Genomic DNA, 15,520 nt, shown 5'->3' with positions numbered 1-15,520 from the left:
GGCTGGCAGCAGCAAAAGAAGTTGGGGAGCAGGGGAGGAACCCCCTGGCATTGTGCCCAGGCAGCAGGTGAAATGTGCCCAGGGTGCTTATTGTGAAAAGATCCTTAGGAACCAATGGCTGGCAGGGCCAGCTGAGAAGGCCTAAGCCTTGAAGGCCCCAGCACCTTCCCACCCCATTCCCTCCTGCTCCCTGCCCTCACTGAAGCTCTTCCTTAGATCTCTTGAGTGCATTTTAACAACTCTTGCAGCCAGTCTTTTTCCTCCTGCTTCACCTGCAGAAGAAAGGGGGCAGGTCAGAGTCTCTGCAGTGACCCTCAGTCATCCACACTCCCCTTCATATTGGCCTGGACTCCCAGCTGGCCTGTCGGGGGGGGCACCCACACACCTCTGCCTACACCCGGGCTGTGGAAAGTGGACATCTCCCACACCCGTGGGCTGCAAACTGGGCACACCCAGTTCTACACAGGAATGAGCTGAATCAGCCCTTCCTGGTAGGAGGAGGCTGTCAAAGCCGTGAGCAACTGTGTTGTTGAGATTCAGTTGTTTGTTGCATGTAGGCTGCATACATTTTGGAGTGGGTTCAGGAGAGGTGTGCATGAGGAAGGGCTGGGAAAGGTGTGGGGCAACCTTGGAATAGAGCAGGGATGGGCAAAATAGCAGCTCTGGCGGGCAGCTCCGCCCTGGTTCCAGACCACGCTGTCACTGCTGCAAGATCCCAGCCCAGCCCCAAAGCAGCTCCCTGCCTTTCCACACACCCTGCCATCACAGCTGTGGCCAGTTTCCATGGAAACCCTGCCCTGTATTATTACAGCATGGCTGCTGGGGTCTCCATGGAAACTGGCCCCAGCCATGTAAGCAGGGGCTGCTGGGCGTGACTTCATGATTTGATAGGCCTTTATCATATTCCTCCTCAGCCTTCTCCTTTCTAAACTGAAGAGTCCAAGCCTTTCTAGTCTCTCTTGATCTGGCAACTGCTCCAGGCCCCTTATCATTTTGTTTGCCCTTCCTTAAACCTTTTCTAATTCCACTACATCCTTTTTGGGATGCACAGGCCGGAATGGCACATGGTATTCAAAGGTGAGTGCAACATAAATGAGTATCATAGCATGATGTTGTTCTTCGTTTTGTTTTCAGTCCCTTTCTTACTGATGCCCTTAACAGTTCCCTGTGTGATGTGGTGCAGGGCTCTGGGGGACCCGGGTAGGAATGCGGGCTTGTTCTAGCATCCATGTGGGATGTAGGGGATGCCCAGTAACCTGGTCCCATATCCTCAGCCTGGCTATGCTGTCTTTCTCCTGCTTGCTGCTGGCTCCTGCCAACTGGTGCCGATGTGCCACCTCCTGTACCATGTGGGCATTTTCCTCATCTGCCTCCCAGTGGGGGCCATCTACCTGCTGTGGGTGCTGTGGCTGCTGGTGACCAAGGGACCATGCAAGACCTTCCACTGGAGGGTGCAGAAGACCCCTCCACCTTGCCTCATGGGCACTGCCTATGGGAAGCACTGCTACCTGCGGCTTGAGGTGCATGTGGAGAGCATGGTGATGAATTGGGAGTGCAGCTGAGGCCTCTGTGTTCTCTGGCTCTGCAGGCCGCTATGGTGTTGTGCAGTGCTGTAGCTACGGGGCAGGCAAGGAAGGTGACTGTCCTGGGCACTGAAGCAAAGGCACGGCCCAGCCAGGTCAGGACATGGGACAGAGCCACGAGCGGCTCATTTGGCGGGTGCGAGCAGGAGGAAAGGTGGCTCCTGCCACTGCGTGCATTCCCAGAAGAAACCAGGGGTGGGGGCGTGCCACTGCAGACTTTGCCCTGGGAGCCACACTTCGGTGTTCCGGCACTCATGCTGTGGCTGGTTCTTGTGAGCCAGACTGGGGTAGGGGCCTCAAGGCAGAAGCCTCCAGCTTGAGACCCTTGCTGCACAGTCTGGATTGGAGGGAGGGGCTCAGTTTGGCCACAGTTCCTTCCCTGGGGTGAAGCCAGCCATGGGCATTGCTGCCTCTCCCAGCAAAGACAGTGTGGCTCACGGGAGGGCACCAGGGCCAGGTGGGGTGGGCACAAGGTGCATGGCATGACTACTCCTCTCTCTATCCTCCCTGCCTTGCAGAGCTCAAGGCTGCGCTTGCATTATGTCACAGCTGGTCCAGAGGAGGCCCCACTCATGCTGTTACTGCATGGGTTCCCACAAAACTGGTAGGTCTGGCTGGCTGCTCCAGGCTGGGGTGGACAGGAGAGGGACATTGGGATGTGGTAGGACACGAGGCTTTCCTCTTCTCTGTGAACACCCTTTCCTTCCAGGGACCCACAGAATGATGCTCCTTACATGCCAGGCACTGCAGGTGCTTGGAACAGAAAGGCAGCACCTGCCTCACAATGGAAGCGAGCGGTGGGGGCAGGAGGGGCCCAGTAGGGCTCATGTGAGGCAGGTGCAAGTGCTCTGGAGGGTGGAGAATGGCAGCCCCAGGGCAATGGGTGCAATGGAGACTTAGCCTATGTACAGTCTGAAGAGCCTGGGGAACCCAGTGAATGTGAGGGAGTGAGAGAGGGGGTAAGTCTCGTGTCATGGGCACACAGACAGCCACGCAGAGGAGGGAAGGGGGTCAGTGATGGGCAGGGAGGTTCTAGAACAAGGGGGAGACCCCACCTGTACTGGGCAGAGTATCTGGGGCTGACCCTGGCTCTAGGTCTGGCTGCCTGGGAGTTGGGCACAGAGACTCTTGTCTGGAAATAGCAGTCCAGCCCAGTCCAGCTCAGCTTTATGCAAGGCCTGGCCCAGGTCACAATGATCTGGGACCTCAATACATGCTCCAGGCTGGGCTGTAGAACATGCGCAGACAGAAATCCCATGGAGGCAGAGGCTCCTGCTGGGTGAGGGGATCGGAAGCTGAAGGGGCTTTTTGAATATCTTCACAGAGGCCAGGTCCAGGGGCTCCTGTAGGGACTTAAAACATGGCCCATGGGTGGCATTGACCACACCAGGACATCCCTTGTGCCCAACCCCTCCTCCCTCTCCACGCTCTGACTCATATATGTGTGTGCTGGCATGTGGCAGGTACTGCTGGCGCCACCAGCTGCAGGAGTTTCGGAAGCGGTTCCGGGTGGTGGCGCTGGACATGCGGGGATACAACGCCTCGGGCGCCCCCAGCGGAGAGAAGAGCTACGAGATCCCGCTCTTGGTGGAGGATGTGCGGGAGGTCATCGAGATACTGGGTACCAAGGACAAGCAGGGTGAGAACATGCTGCAGGAGTGGCACAAGTCCTAGAGCAGACCTGGCACTATGAAACATGGGATACATGCCTTGCCCCCGACACTGATGCCTCTCCTCCAGCAAAATGGTGGACGTTGGAAGAAGCTAGTGACTGGGCCAGGCAGGGTGAGTAACTGGTGACTGACGGGGCTGGGGTGGAGCTAGGCCCTAGCTACCATGACTTCCTGCCCATGGTTGCACTAGTCAGACATTGAGGGATTGTGGTGAGAACATAAGATCTGCCATTCCAGGGTCAAACCCTAGGTCTGTCTGGGCCATGTTCTGTGTCACAAAGCGGCAGAGAACGGATGCTGAAAGGGAGAGTGAACTGGGTCTGACCATAGATTTTTTTCTACTGTTCCTCTTTTATTTGCAGCCTCCAGCATTTAAGGTTGAGAACTTCTGATTCTGAGGTCATAGCCCTCATTCCCATGCTCCACAGCTCCTGATGCCCCTTTCCTCCAAGCATGCGTCCAATCCCTTTGTGAATTTGGGTAAACTCTCAGCTTCCGCCATATCTGGTGGCAACAAGTTCCACCCTTTACTGACACCCTGGGGGAAATGAACTTCCCTGTGTTAGTATTAAGCTTCCTAGCCACTAGATTCATGCTGTGATGTCTGGTTCTTGTCTGGTGAGAGAGTCAGTAATAAATCCCTAGTGACTTTCTCTTCACCTTTTAATATTTTGTAAACCCTATTCATGTCCCCCCCTTCAGCATCCCTTTTCTAAACCGAAAAAGCCTTGTAAGATTGTAGCTGTGCATTGTGGGATCATAACTGGAGGGCTCCATCCTGGGTTAAGTTCTCCTGAGCACATAGAGGGACAAAGCCAAGGCTTGGGCTCTGCTGAGTGGCTCCTGGTGGTTTAGGGCATGACACCCACTCTGTCACCCATCTAGTCTTTTGTAACCCATGTGTCAAGACCTGACGATGGGGGTATCTTGTGGTGTGGGCCCTGTGTCCTCCCACCCACCAGGGGCCATTTGGGTTTAACGCTACACTTAAGATTTAAGCTCTTGGGGCTCAGCCTCTTGTATCCCCCTGCCGCACGTAAAGCAGCAAGACCAGATCAGCCAATATCCTATGGCTTCAAGTGTTGTTAAGATATGCTTGAGAGACCCAAGGAAGAGGGCCATGCCCCCACTACAGAGAAAGGCAAAACCCACTCAATCCAACCTGATCTGACCATGGGGTAGAATTCCTTCCTGACCACAAATATGGTGTTCAGTCTGACCCTGAATAGAAGAGTCAGGAATATCAGGGTTTAAGACCTGTCAGGAGCATTGAAGCACCTCAGTCATAATCCCTGGCCCGGGCTGCAGCCAACACCCAACGCCTCTGAGGGAGGAATAAAAGCACCCCTAATGTGTAGCCACAAGAGAGGAAAACATTTCTCCTAGCCCCACCTGCTGAGCAGCAAACTCCAGAAGGCTGGGGAATACCCATAACAGAGCACGGGCTTTGCTACTTTGATGCTGACTAGAGCAGGTGTCCTGAGGCTGGGGCTGTGGGCAGGTGAGGGGAAGAGGGGCCCACTTCACTGGGAACTGAGGGGAAGGTGGATAATGGGAGTAGTGGAGGAGAAGTCTCTTGGTTGGCTAATGAGAGGGCAGAGTATGTTCCCTGTGTAGCACCCCCAGGGCAGGGGGAGACAGTTGTGGAGGGGAGGTCCAGGGTAGGTGGGAAAAGGCCCAGGTGGCTTACACTGGTAGCAATGGGTGTTGGCCTGGTTTCGATGTGTGGTCAGTCCAGCCTCTCTGTGTTGCTATCCCCACTCTGCCCTGGTAGCCTGACTCTCCATCCATCTCTGCAGGCTCCTCCAAAGCCATTGTGGTGGGACACGACTGGGGCGGCGTCCTCGCTTGGGTGTTCGCTGCCCAACACCCTGACCTGGTGGAGAAGCTGATCCTCATGAACACCATGTGCTGCTCTGCATTGATCGGTGATGCCCTGAGCCACATCTCTTCTCCACTCTGCCCCATGTTCCCAGGCTCAGGAGAACCAGGGCAGAGGCAAAACCAGCCTTTCCAAGCAGCAGGAGCCCTGGTGGCTGATGGGCCCTGGTGGCCTCTCAGCACAAGGGCTCCCCCTACCCTTGACAAACAGTCCCCAAGGGCTGGAGCTTGATCCTCATTTTTCTGCCCCAACCTCTGGGCCACAGCCTTTGAAGCAGGGGAACCTGGGTATGAATCCAGAGGATCCTCCCTTTGCTGGGAGTTGTGGGTGGTACTGGTGTGTGGGGGAGGAAGGAACTGCTCTGGTCAGTGAAGAAGGCAACTCCAGGGCAATGGGTGTAGCAGGGGCTTGGCCCCACTGCACCCACTGAAGAGACTGGGGCTGTTGGGAACCCAATGAGTGTAGGGGAGTGGGAGAGGGGACAAGTCTTGTGTCGTGGGCCATTCCAGGCATGCAGGCTGTCAAGCAGAACAGGAAGGGGGGCAGTGATGGGCAGGGTGGTTCCAGGACAAGGGGGACCCCCCACCTGTACCAGGCACAGTACCTGGGGCTGACCCTGGCTTTGGCTTGGCTGCCCAGTTGCTAGGCACAGAGAACCTTGCCTGGCCCAGAATGACCTAGCCCTTTGTGAGGCCATGCCCAGCTTGCACGGCTCTGGGTCTTCCCAGAAAGTGGAGTGCCCCAGGGGCTGGTCCTGGGGCCAGGTTTGTTCAATATCTTCATCAACAATCTGGAAGATGGGATTGAGTACAACCTCAGCATGTTTTTGGGTGATAACAAGCTGGGGGGAGTGGTAGATGAATTGGAGGGTAGAGCTAGGATTCAGAGCGACCTTGACAAATTGGAGGATTGGACCAAAAGAAATCTCATGAGGTTCAACAAGAACAAGTGTGAAGTCCTGCACTTAGGACAGAACAATCCCATGCACTGGTACAGGCTGGAGACTGACTGGCTAAGCAGCAGTTCTGCAGAAAAGGACCTGGGGGTTACAGTGGACAATAAGCTGGATGTGAGCCAACTGTGTGCCCTTGTTGTCAAGAAGTCTAATGGCATTAGTAGGACCATTGCCAGAAGATCAAGGGAAGTGATTTTTCCACTCTATTCAGCACAGATAAGGCCACATCTGGAGTACTATGTCCAGTACAGAAAGGCTGTCGGCAAATTGGAGAGAGTCCAGTGGAGGGCAATGAAGATGGTGTGGGAGTTGAGGCATATGACGTCTGGGGAGAGGCTGAGGAAACTGGGTTTATTTAGTCTGGAGAAGAGAAAACTAAGAGGGGATTTAATAGCAACCTTCAACTACCTGATGAGTGGTTCCAAAGAGGTTGAAACTAGACCAGGGCTGGGCAAAATACGGCCTGTGAGCTGGATCTAGCCTGCTAAATGATTTTACCCGGCCTGCGGTCGCTCCGGCCTGCAGCTGCCCTGGCCTTCAGTGCCTCTTACCCTTCTCCCTTCCCCATGCCAGCTGGCTACAGCAGCCACTTCCCTCCCCAAACCTCCCCTGCCCAGCTGGCTCACCCTGTCCCGACCCCCAGCTACAATGTAAGCTCCAGGGCAGGGGGTGCTGAGCTCCTGGCCAGACTTCAGTCTGGTGAGGCTGTTTGCGCTTCACTCCCACCCTGCACCCAGAGATTTGAAACTCAAGTAAGGTCCTCCTCACAGGTGGAAGTGATGGTGCAGGAGGAAGAAGACCAGGAGCTGTGGGTTATCTGGGCTCTGCTGGGCTGGGGCCTGGTAGGGGTGTGGGCACCAGTGCTCTGCTGTGTTCCCATGTGCCACTTTGGGTTGCACCATGTAGGAGCAGCTGGAGCAAATGGCACAGCTCCTACCCAACCCTGAGTCCCCAGCGTGTGCCCAGGTCAGGCAGGAACTGCACCAGGTGCACCCATGTGGCCTGAAGTGGCGCGTGGGAACACAGCACGGCACCAGCCTGGCCCAGCTGTGTGCTGAGAATTCAGGGCGAGGGAGGGGATGCACGGAAAAGGGGGAAACAGTGCAGCACTGGCCCTGGCCAGGTCCAGATAATCCACAGCTCCAAGTCTCCTTCTTCCTGCACCCCTTCCCCTTCCCCAAGTCCCCAACATGCTGCTGGGCCAGGCCAGTGCTGCACTGTATTCCCACACACTGCCTCAGGCCACATGGATGCAGCTGGCGCAGCTCCTGCCTGACCCAGCAATGTGCTGGGGACCCAGGGTGGAGAAGGGGATGCAGGGAGAAGGGGGAACAAAGGTTAGATTCCCCCAACCTTTGTTCTGTCTGCCCAGGGTGGGCAATTATTTGGACTGGAAGGCCACTTAAGGAATTTAGGTGAATTGTAGCTGGGAGGAGGGGGAGTGGTGCTGACCTGTCCCATAACAGCTCACCCAAACTCCCTAAGTGGCCCTCGGGCCCAAATAATTGCCTACCCCTGAGCTGAACTGTTCTGAGTGGTGGCAGATGATAAAACAAGGCACAATGGTCTCCAGTTGCAGCAATGGAAGTTTAGGTTAGACATGAGGAAAAACTTTCTTACCAAGAGGGTAATGAAGCACTGGAACAGCTTACCCAGAGGTTGTGGAGTCTCCATCCTTGGAGGTTTTTAAGATCCAGTTAGATAAAGCCTAGGCTGGGATGATATATTTGGGGATGATCCTGCTTTCATCAGGGGGTTAGATTAAATGACCTCCTGAGCTCCCTTCAAGCCCTAATTTTCTCTGCTCCTATGACTCTGTGGCCTCACGGCCTCTATCTGTCCCTCCCCAACAGAGTACTCCATCTGCCACCCCACGCAGCTGCTGCGCTCCTCCTACATGTTCCTGTTCCAGCTGCAGGGCTACGCTGAGCTCATCTTGTCCCTGGGTGACTTTGCGGTCAGAGCAGGGCAGGGGTTTCAGAGAGAGTCTGACCTTCCCCCCACTGGAAACCCCCTAGGAGATCTGCAGTGGGTGGGGTGCTGTGCTGGCTGAGCCCTGGGATCCCACTGAATGGAGTTGTCCCTGAATCAGAGTCCAGCCCCTGCTCTCACAGCTGCATGTCACCTCTCCTGCAGGAGCCGCTCTAGCTCCATCACTAGCAGGTTTCCCCTGCCCACAGGGTGGCTGTTCCCTCCCTGCCCTACTGGGAGCCCTGGCCCTGGTGTCCCCCTCTCCCACCGAAGGGTATCTGACATGCCCTCACCATCTGACACTGGCCGAGCAGAGCCACCCTGTGGCCTGGGGAGGGGGTGGCTCTGCCCTCCCTGGTGGGGTCCTGGCCCAGACCAGATGGCCCCATGGTAGGACCTGCTTGGGGAGATCCAGCAAATGCCTGGGAGTCGCTGATAGGGCTGAATGGACTGTTCCCCTCCCAAGTGTGGCTCAGGTGGGCTGTTGAGTCCATGTACCCCTAGAAGCCTTCCTGAGGCCAAGTCAGGGTGAACAGGGTGTGAGACAAGGGATGCCCAGCCAGTTGGGCTGGTACCAGTAGCCAGTTGAGTGGTTGGTGCCCGGGGGGGGGGGGGAAGAGAGGCTGTGGCACTGGGTATCTGTGCTGTCTGGGGCTCCCTGCCCCAGCTGGAGCTCAGTGGCTGGCAGGGACTGGGGTGCGGACCTGTAGCTGGCCCCAGCCCCCAACACCTCAGTCATGTCTGTCCCGCTGCAGCTGCTGAAGTGGTTCATGAGCAGCAGGACTGCAGGAATCCAGAACCTGCAGCGGTGCCACACGGAGCAAGAGCTCGAGGCTTACATCTGCGGCCTTTCCCAGCCAGGCAGGGTGACCGCAGCACTTAACTACTACAGGGGCCTCTTCAGGTAGGACCTGCCTCCTCCCTGGGGGTATCTGGCCCCTGCACCAGGCTGGGGTGACACCCTGGGTCCCCTGCACTCAGAGAGAGGGGGGCTGCCATGTTCTCACCAGCCTTTGCAACAGGCAGGAGGGTGGAAAGGCTAGTGGGCAGCAGCACCTGGGCAGCAAGGGACGTGGGGCCTGGTCAAGGCTGCATGATGCTGCTTCTGAGCTCGTCTGGTCACAGCCCTTTCCTGGCCCAGCCCAGGGCTGTGGGGCTGGAGGGGCTTCAGTGACAAGACCTCCTGAGGGAGAGGAGGATCTGTGCCACTGGGAGCCCCAGGGCTTCTGCCTGTTTGGCCCCCAGCTCCCACTCATGGGGCCAACTGTGCCAGTCCCCTGGGTGCAGCATAGTAGGCCTCACGCTCTGGGTAATTAACCCTAGTCATGTGCTATCCCCTTCTGGGATACTAATTCTGTGGGGAGAGGGGCTTGTGCCCCTCATGTGCCCTCCTGCTCTCAACCCCTGCTGTCATGATGTCTCCCCTGGGAGGAATCATAAAATCAGGGAAGTGGGGCTGGAAGGGGCCTCCAGAGGTCATTTAGCCCAACGATCTGCCTGAGGCAGGATTGATCCTATCCAAATCATCCTGGACACATCCATCATCTAAATTATTTGTAAAACCACTGTCCACCGTAGCACAACACAAAGCATCACGCGTAAATCTGCCACAGGTAAAGCAGGGAGACCACAGCAGCTAATGTCATGCTTCTATATAAAGCTTGTTAGCATATGCTCAAGAAATCTCAGATAGAGGCCATGGCCCTGTTACAGAGGAAGGCAAACCCCCCAGAGTTCACACTAATTTGCCCATGGGGGAAAATTCCTTCTTGACCCCAAATATGAGGATTGCTCTGCCCAAGAGCAGAGAGGCAAAATCCACTAGCCAGGTACCTTTGGAATTGAGTCCCAGTAGGAACATTGGCACAGCCCAGTCACCATCCCCAGCTGGGGCTGTAGCCAATGCCCAGTACCTCTGAGGGAGGCTTAAATACCCCCAAAATATAGCAGAAAGGTGTGGCGGGAGGAACTAGTGATGCCCAGAAACCTGGAAACACCCCATAGTAGAATATGGGCATTGCTACACCTACATCATCCCCAACTAGTGGTTGTCTAACATCTTTTGAACACTTCCAGTAACGGAGAGTCCACAACTTCCCTAGGCTACTCTCCCACCGCCTCACTACTATAACAGTGAAGATGTTTTTCCCGATATCCAATCTAAACTTATTGTACTGCAAAGGAGGCTGTGGTCCTTTCCGAGCTATGCCCAGCAGATGCATCACCCTCCAGGGTCCCCTCTCGCATCTGGACTCTCCCCACTGTGTGCTGTGGGGTACAGGTGCCCCCAAGAGAAGCAGCTTCCAGCACAGAGAGCCTTCAGCTCTGTGAGACTCAGGGCTGCACCAGAGATCCCTGGGGAAGGGTGGGGGCTGCTTTATGACCCAGTGTCCCAGGGAACTCTCACCTCCATCTATCTCTCTCCCACGCAGGAGGCCCATTGTGAAGGAGAAGACTGTGCTGGCACCCACACTGGTGATCTGGGGGAAGAAGGACGTGTTCCTGGAGGTTGGGCTGCTCACAGTCATGCAGCGGTACTTCAACTGTGGGTGCTGAATTGAGTGCCTCCCCCAGTGCAGCCACTGGGTGCCTGAGGACCAGCCTGAGAAGGTCAATCAGCTGATGTGGGCCTTCCCGCAGGAGAACAGATGAGGCAGTGCTGCAGCAGGGGTGGGGCCTGGGGCTGGGACCAGGACCCCATGGCAGAGGCCTGAGCCTGGCCTGGGCCTTGGGGAGGGCAGCGTTCACCTATTCACCCAGGGTGGTTTGTGCCCAGCTGTGCCTCTCCCTTCTGACCTTCTGGCTGTGTGCCTGGAAATTCAGTCCCAGACAGACAGCTTGAGAGAACCTGACCTCTCCCCACATCTCACCCTCCTGGGCCCATTTGCCAAGGACCCAGGGCAGTGGCTGCAGCAGAATTCTCCCCATTCACAGGGTAGCCACCCCCTTTCCCTTCACCCACCAGGATGGCTCCCTGTGTTCCCTAAGCTTGGCCCTCCTGGGCACATCCATACATGCAGGCACGTACACTTGCAGCAGCTCAAATAGAAGTGCAAATTTGAGCCGGGGCTTTTTGCCTCAGTGCACATGCTCGGACATGCACTTTGGCGTGGGGCAAATTGTGCCATTTGGAGCAAAATAACCCCGCCTGCCTTCTCCTGGACCTGCAGCCAGGGGGAGCTACAGCCTGGAGCCAGCACCTGTGCTATCCCTGTCAGTACAAAAAGCCGCCCTGGCAAGTAGCTCAGGACTACTCACTCTCAGGAGATTCTGGGACCCGGCCAATTGGTACCTGGGGACACTGCCCCTTGTGCCAGCTGGACTGCTGAAGCAGCCCTGAGAGTTCCCTGTACCTTTTACCCATTGCAGCAGTCTGGCAGTGGGGGCTGCTGCCCGGCTGTGACCTGCTGCGCACCTGCCACTTGGCCAGGTCAGCCACCTCCAGCTGAGTCCAAGGTGTCAGCTCTGAGCAGGCAGGGTCCTGCCACTGGCCTCCCTAGCAGGAATTCTGGTGTTCCCTTTTTGAAAACTGAAAAATCCCTGATACAAAAACCCCAAAGTCACTCTGTAAAATACCCCCACATCCATCTTCCTCCACAATTAAAACAAAAGACCACTATATATATATATATATAAAGAAAGAGAGAGAGAGAGAGAGAGAGCAATCAGTTGGGCAGTGTTTTATTGATATATCTACAGTGTTAAAGCAATCTGGAAGCCTACCAGTGTCTCTATCATCATAATAAAGTGAATTCTAAATACCGATATGTTTTGCTGCCCTCCACAGGGTCCACAGCCCTCCCAAAGGAACTACAGCCCCCCCACAGGGGTTACAGCCCCCCAGGGCAGTTACTGTGTCCCCACAGGGGCCACAGTACCCCCAACAGGGGCCAAATGGCACCTGCAGGGGCTACCTGCCCCTGCAGGGCCCACATGCCTCACCCCCGTTTGCTCCCCCAGCCCCCCTGGATTGCTGCCCTACCTCGCCCCATCCCCTGCCGGCTCCTGCAGCCCCCCCAATGGCTGCCTCCCCCAGCCCCAACCCCCCACTCTCCCAGACCCCCCCGATGGCTGCCCCCCCCCCAGCCTCCAGCAATTAAAAAAAAAAATAAAGCCTGTACTCACCACAGTAGCAGGGGCTGTGAGGGGTCTGGGGCCTCCTGGCAGAGCCCCCCCCATGCAGCATGGGCCAGCAGGGAGCAGCAGGACCCCTGCAGCTGTCACCCAGCCCTGTGCTGTGCAGGGGGTCCCCAGTGACCCCGACAGCAGCTGGAACTGGTGGTGAGTGTGGGGTTTTTTTGTTTTTTTTTTAATTGCTGGGATGCTGGGGCCTGGAGGGGCAGTGATGGGGGGACTCAGGGTGCAGGTGGGGGCTGGGGCTGGGCAGGGCAGTGATCGGGGAGCTTGGGGGGCAGGTGGGGGGTGGTGTTATGTCTCAGCTGTGTGTTCTTGGGAACCCTGGCACAAGATGCAGTCTGTCTGAATAACCCCCCCTCCCTCCCCTTCTCTACATAAATGAAACTGAATAAGATGCAGTGAGAGACACACCTAAGACCCTCAAGATAAGGGTGGCAAGAGTGAACCAACTGCCCTAGGTCTCATTTGCATCCGAGATGAAACCAGATGACCATTCATTTACATGAGAGATGGAGAACAGAAAGCCTGAAGCAGAGACTGCAGTGAATTCTGGAATCAGAGAAGCAGGGGAGCACTGCATGATGGGGAATCTGTGCTCCAAATGTTAATCAACCCATGTTCACACACACCCAGCTCAGCATTTATCAGACCAGTTCTAATCTGGATTTACTAAGGACTTTCCCCCCCCAGACACACACACACCTCTAAGTTTAATAGGTATCTCGGGCCGTACATTCCCTGGTCCCACTATGGGAGGCTTATTTAAACTTGATTGACTAAAAACTCGGTTGCCAGGTTAGGGAATGCTGAGGCAAGAGACCGAGTCAGAGGGGGTATGGGCAACATTTGAACAATGGTTAAGGGTTCATCACGGTGTCCAGCCCATTGGAGCCCTAATCACAGGTGTTGTCATACTTTTCCCGAGACGACTGGTGGGAGTCCTCTCCAGAAAAGGTTATGAGCACCCCGGTAATTGCTTTAAGTCTGTTAAAAGACTATAGTAAGATCTGGAAAGTCATGCTAAGCTGAGGCTTGTTCACAACAAGTAAAAAACCAAAATCCTGATGCTGCAAGCTATCTATTGTTTCTGAAGAAACCATGAGATATCCCATCAGTATATCTGCCATCCATAGGAATTTCAAGCTGGCTCCCAAGTATTTGGTTACTCCATAATCTTAAGTGTTTCCTGATTATCAATCAGTTTCTTGAGATGTTCCAAACCAGATAACCCCTTGTCAATAGAAAAGACAATGATTTACACAATTAAGGATGATTTGAAGCAGCTGAACTGAGGGTATAAAAATCTGTAAAACGTGTGTGTGCTTCAAGAAGAAGGAAGAAAGGAAGAAAGAAGAAGAAAACTCCCGTGCTGACACCATCCCCTGTCGTTCTTGGGACGCTGGAAGAACAGATCATCTCTCTCTTCAAGACCTGTGCTACGGACTGTGCCTGTCAGCTCTGTAGCCTGAGTACCTTGGACTGGTGAGATCCCAGCGCTCTCTCTCTCTTTTCTTCCTAGGCATAAACTTCTGAACCTGAACTGTATTAGTTAAGCTTGAGCTAAGTTTCCCCAAATACTTAGTGAAACCAGGGTAGTAGTGTAATTGTTTGTGTTTGTTTTTCTTTTGCATATCTATTACTACTAGTACCATTATAGATTTCATATGCTTAGCAATAAATAACTTTTATAGTCAAACTGGTAGTAACTGGGTATATTTTTCCTTCTCTGCTTCTCTTTCTTTCTATGCTCTGCAGCAACACTTCTTTTACCTAAGCTAAAGATCCCTGTGAAGCCCAAAAATATTGTGGGGTCTGCTCATCAAGAGGCCAAAGATTGGGATGTGCTGAGTTTGAAACACATAAGGGGATCAGCTTGTACAGGCTGATTGACCCAGTTTGACTCAGACGTGCCCTTATGAACTGAATGCTGGGTGTCATGAGGGTGTCAGCTGGACACCCAGCCGGATTCAGAGGGATTCTGTTCACCTGTGTGCTTGTGTCTGACTGCATTTTATTGTTGCTCTTATGAACTGATTCTTGGCATATGAGGGTGTTAGCCTGTCCATGCTGATCAACCCGGCCAGGTCAGGTGTGTCACATTAATTTGTGTGTGTTTGTGTGTATGACTGATTTGGTGACTGGAGGAACCCAGTCCCATTGAAACTGCGTCCTGCAAGATAGCTCCATTGGGGTTGAGGGCTTGCAGAAGGGAGAGATACAGCTCCATATAGTAACACAAGCAGCACATTGATAGAATCACCAAGACCCTAGAAATTATCCCTAATAAATGAGCACACCCCAAAGTAATGGGCAAATCTGCTGACAGTGGGGCCGGGCAGGGCAGCCATGGGGGAGCTTGGGGGGCAGGTGGGGCAGTGATCCGGGGGTCTGGGGGAGCGGGCAGGGCTCGCAGTTTCCAGCCCCCACACCCCCTACTTACCAGCAGGAGGCCAGGTCCAGCTCCCTGCGGCAGGCAGGCAGTGTGCTTCAGCACCAAGGCAAGGACCAGCCATAGGGTGTTACCAGACTGTCTCTGTGGAGGACCCAGCCTCTGGTTGCCTCAGGGTACAGTCCGGGACCATGCCCTGCCCCTCTTTTTTCCGCTATGGGTTTTTTTTATCCCTGGATATCCAGAGGTCTAATTTGCCCCCGTGTTGCAACGCTTGTGTCCCCTCATCTGGGCGCGTCCCCTATGGGCTGCTCAGGGCCAGAGTGGAGTCTGTTGTGGTCCCAGATAACCATAACTCTGCCCTCCTGCTATGACTCCAGCATGCCAGCATCTCTGCCTCCCTTCTCCAGCCATGAGCACCTCCTCATTGCCCACCTCAAGTCCTCAGAGGCTGCGGCAGAGGTAATGATGTTCATTCCTGGCACCATGGGCCTGGGAGGCTCCTGGCCTGGCATGGGAGAGTATATGAGGTGCTCATGAGGGCAGTTGTGGCAGTAATACATGCAGTGAATGCCAGGCTTGTGGGCATGGCTGGCTTGGCACAAGGGAGAGGAGTGGCAGCACCCAGTGCGCATGGTGACTTCTTTAGGGCCCCAGATCCACCTAGACCTGGGCCCTTCTCCCTGGGCTGGGCCAGGCAGGGCTGCACCAATGTGGGTTGTTGTGTTTGCCTCTTGGAGCCTCTGTCCCAGTATCTTCCTGCTTCACTTGCTGGGTTGGTGATAAAGGGCTATTTTCATGCAGGGGTGATCCAGTTAGCTCCATTTATTGACAGTATCTACACTGGGAACTAGCCCCTTGAGACCAGCAGAGCCCAGTTGCCCACAGTAGGAGAAGAGGTAGAAATTCCCCTCTAGGCAGCAGCTCGTT

At 55.0% G+C, this 15,520-nt stretch overlaps 1 protein-coding gene across 2 annotated transcripts; it reads left to right on the top strand.

The window, feature by feature from the left end:
• The first annotated feature begins 2,649 nt into the window (after positions 1 to 2,649).
• On the top strand, positions 2,650 to 11,827 carry LOC102565000 (epoxide hydrolase 3). 2 transcript variants are annotated; one of them, XR_002089886.2, is made up of 3 exons: positions 2,650 to 3,368; positions 5,056 to 5,184; positions 10,497 to 11,827. XR_002089886.2 is itself a non-coding variant. In XM_059732438.1 (2 exons), the coding sequence occupies exons 1-2, from the start codon at positions 8,802 to 8,804 to the stop codon at positions 10,618 to 10,620; spliced, it is 291 nt and encodes a 96-aa protein (XP_059588421.1). In that variant the 5' UTR covers positions 8,727 to 8,801; the 3' UTR covers positions 10,621 to 11,827. The 2 variants fall into 2 exon arrangements, 1 of the variants encoding a protein (XP_059588421.1); XM_059732438.1 differs by lacking the exons at positions 2,650 to 3,368; positions 5,056 to 5,184 and adding an exon at positions 8,727 to 8,968.
• Positions 11,828 to 15,520: the final 3,693 nt, after the last annotated feature.

Source organism: Alligator mississippiensis, chromosome 8 (genome assembly GCF_030867095.1).
Source record: "Alligator mississippiensis isolate rAllMis1 chromosome 8, rAllMis1, whole genome shotgun sequence".
In the NCBI taxonomy this organism is placed as follows: domain Eukaryota; kingdom Metazoa; phylum Chordata; order Crocodylia; family Alligatoridae; genus Alligator; species Alligator mississippiensis.
Note: the sequence above shows the minus strand (reverse complement) of the source record. Positions and strands in the feature narration are given on the sequence as shown.

Excerpts from the sequence above, each read along its gene's own strand:
- LOC102565000 (XM_059732438.1), top strand. The coding sequence starts at position 8,802 with ATGTCTGTCCCGCTGCAGCTGCTGAAGTGGTTCATGAGCAGCAGGACT. Across the intron at positions 8,969-10,496 it reads TACTACAGGGGCCTCTTCAG|GAGGCCCATTGTGAAGGAGA; the intron begins GTAGGACCTGCC and ends TCTCCCACGCAG.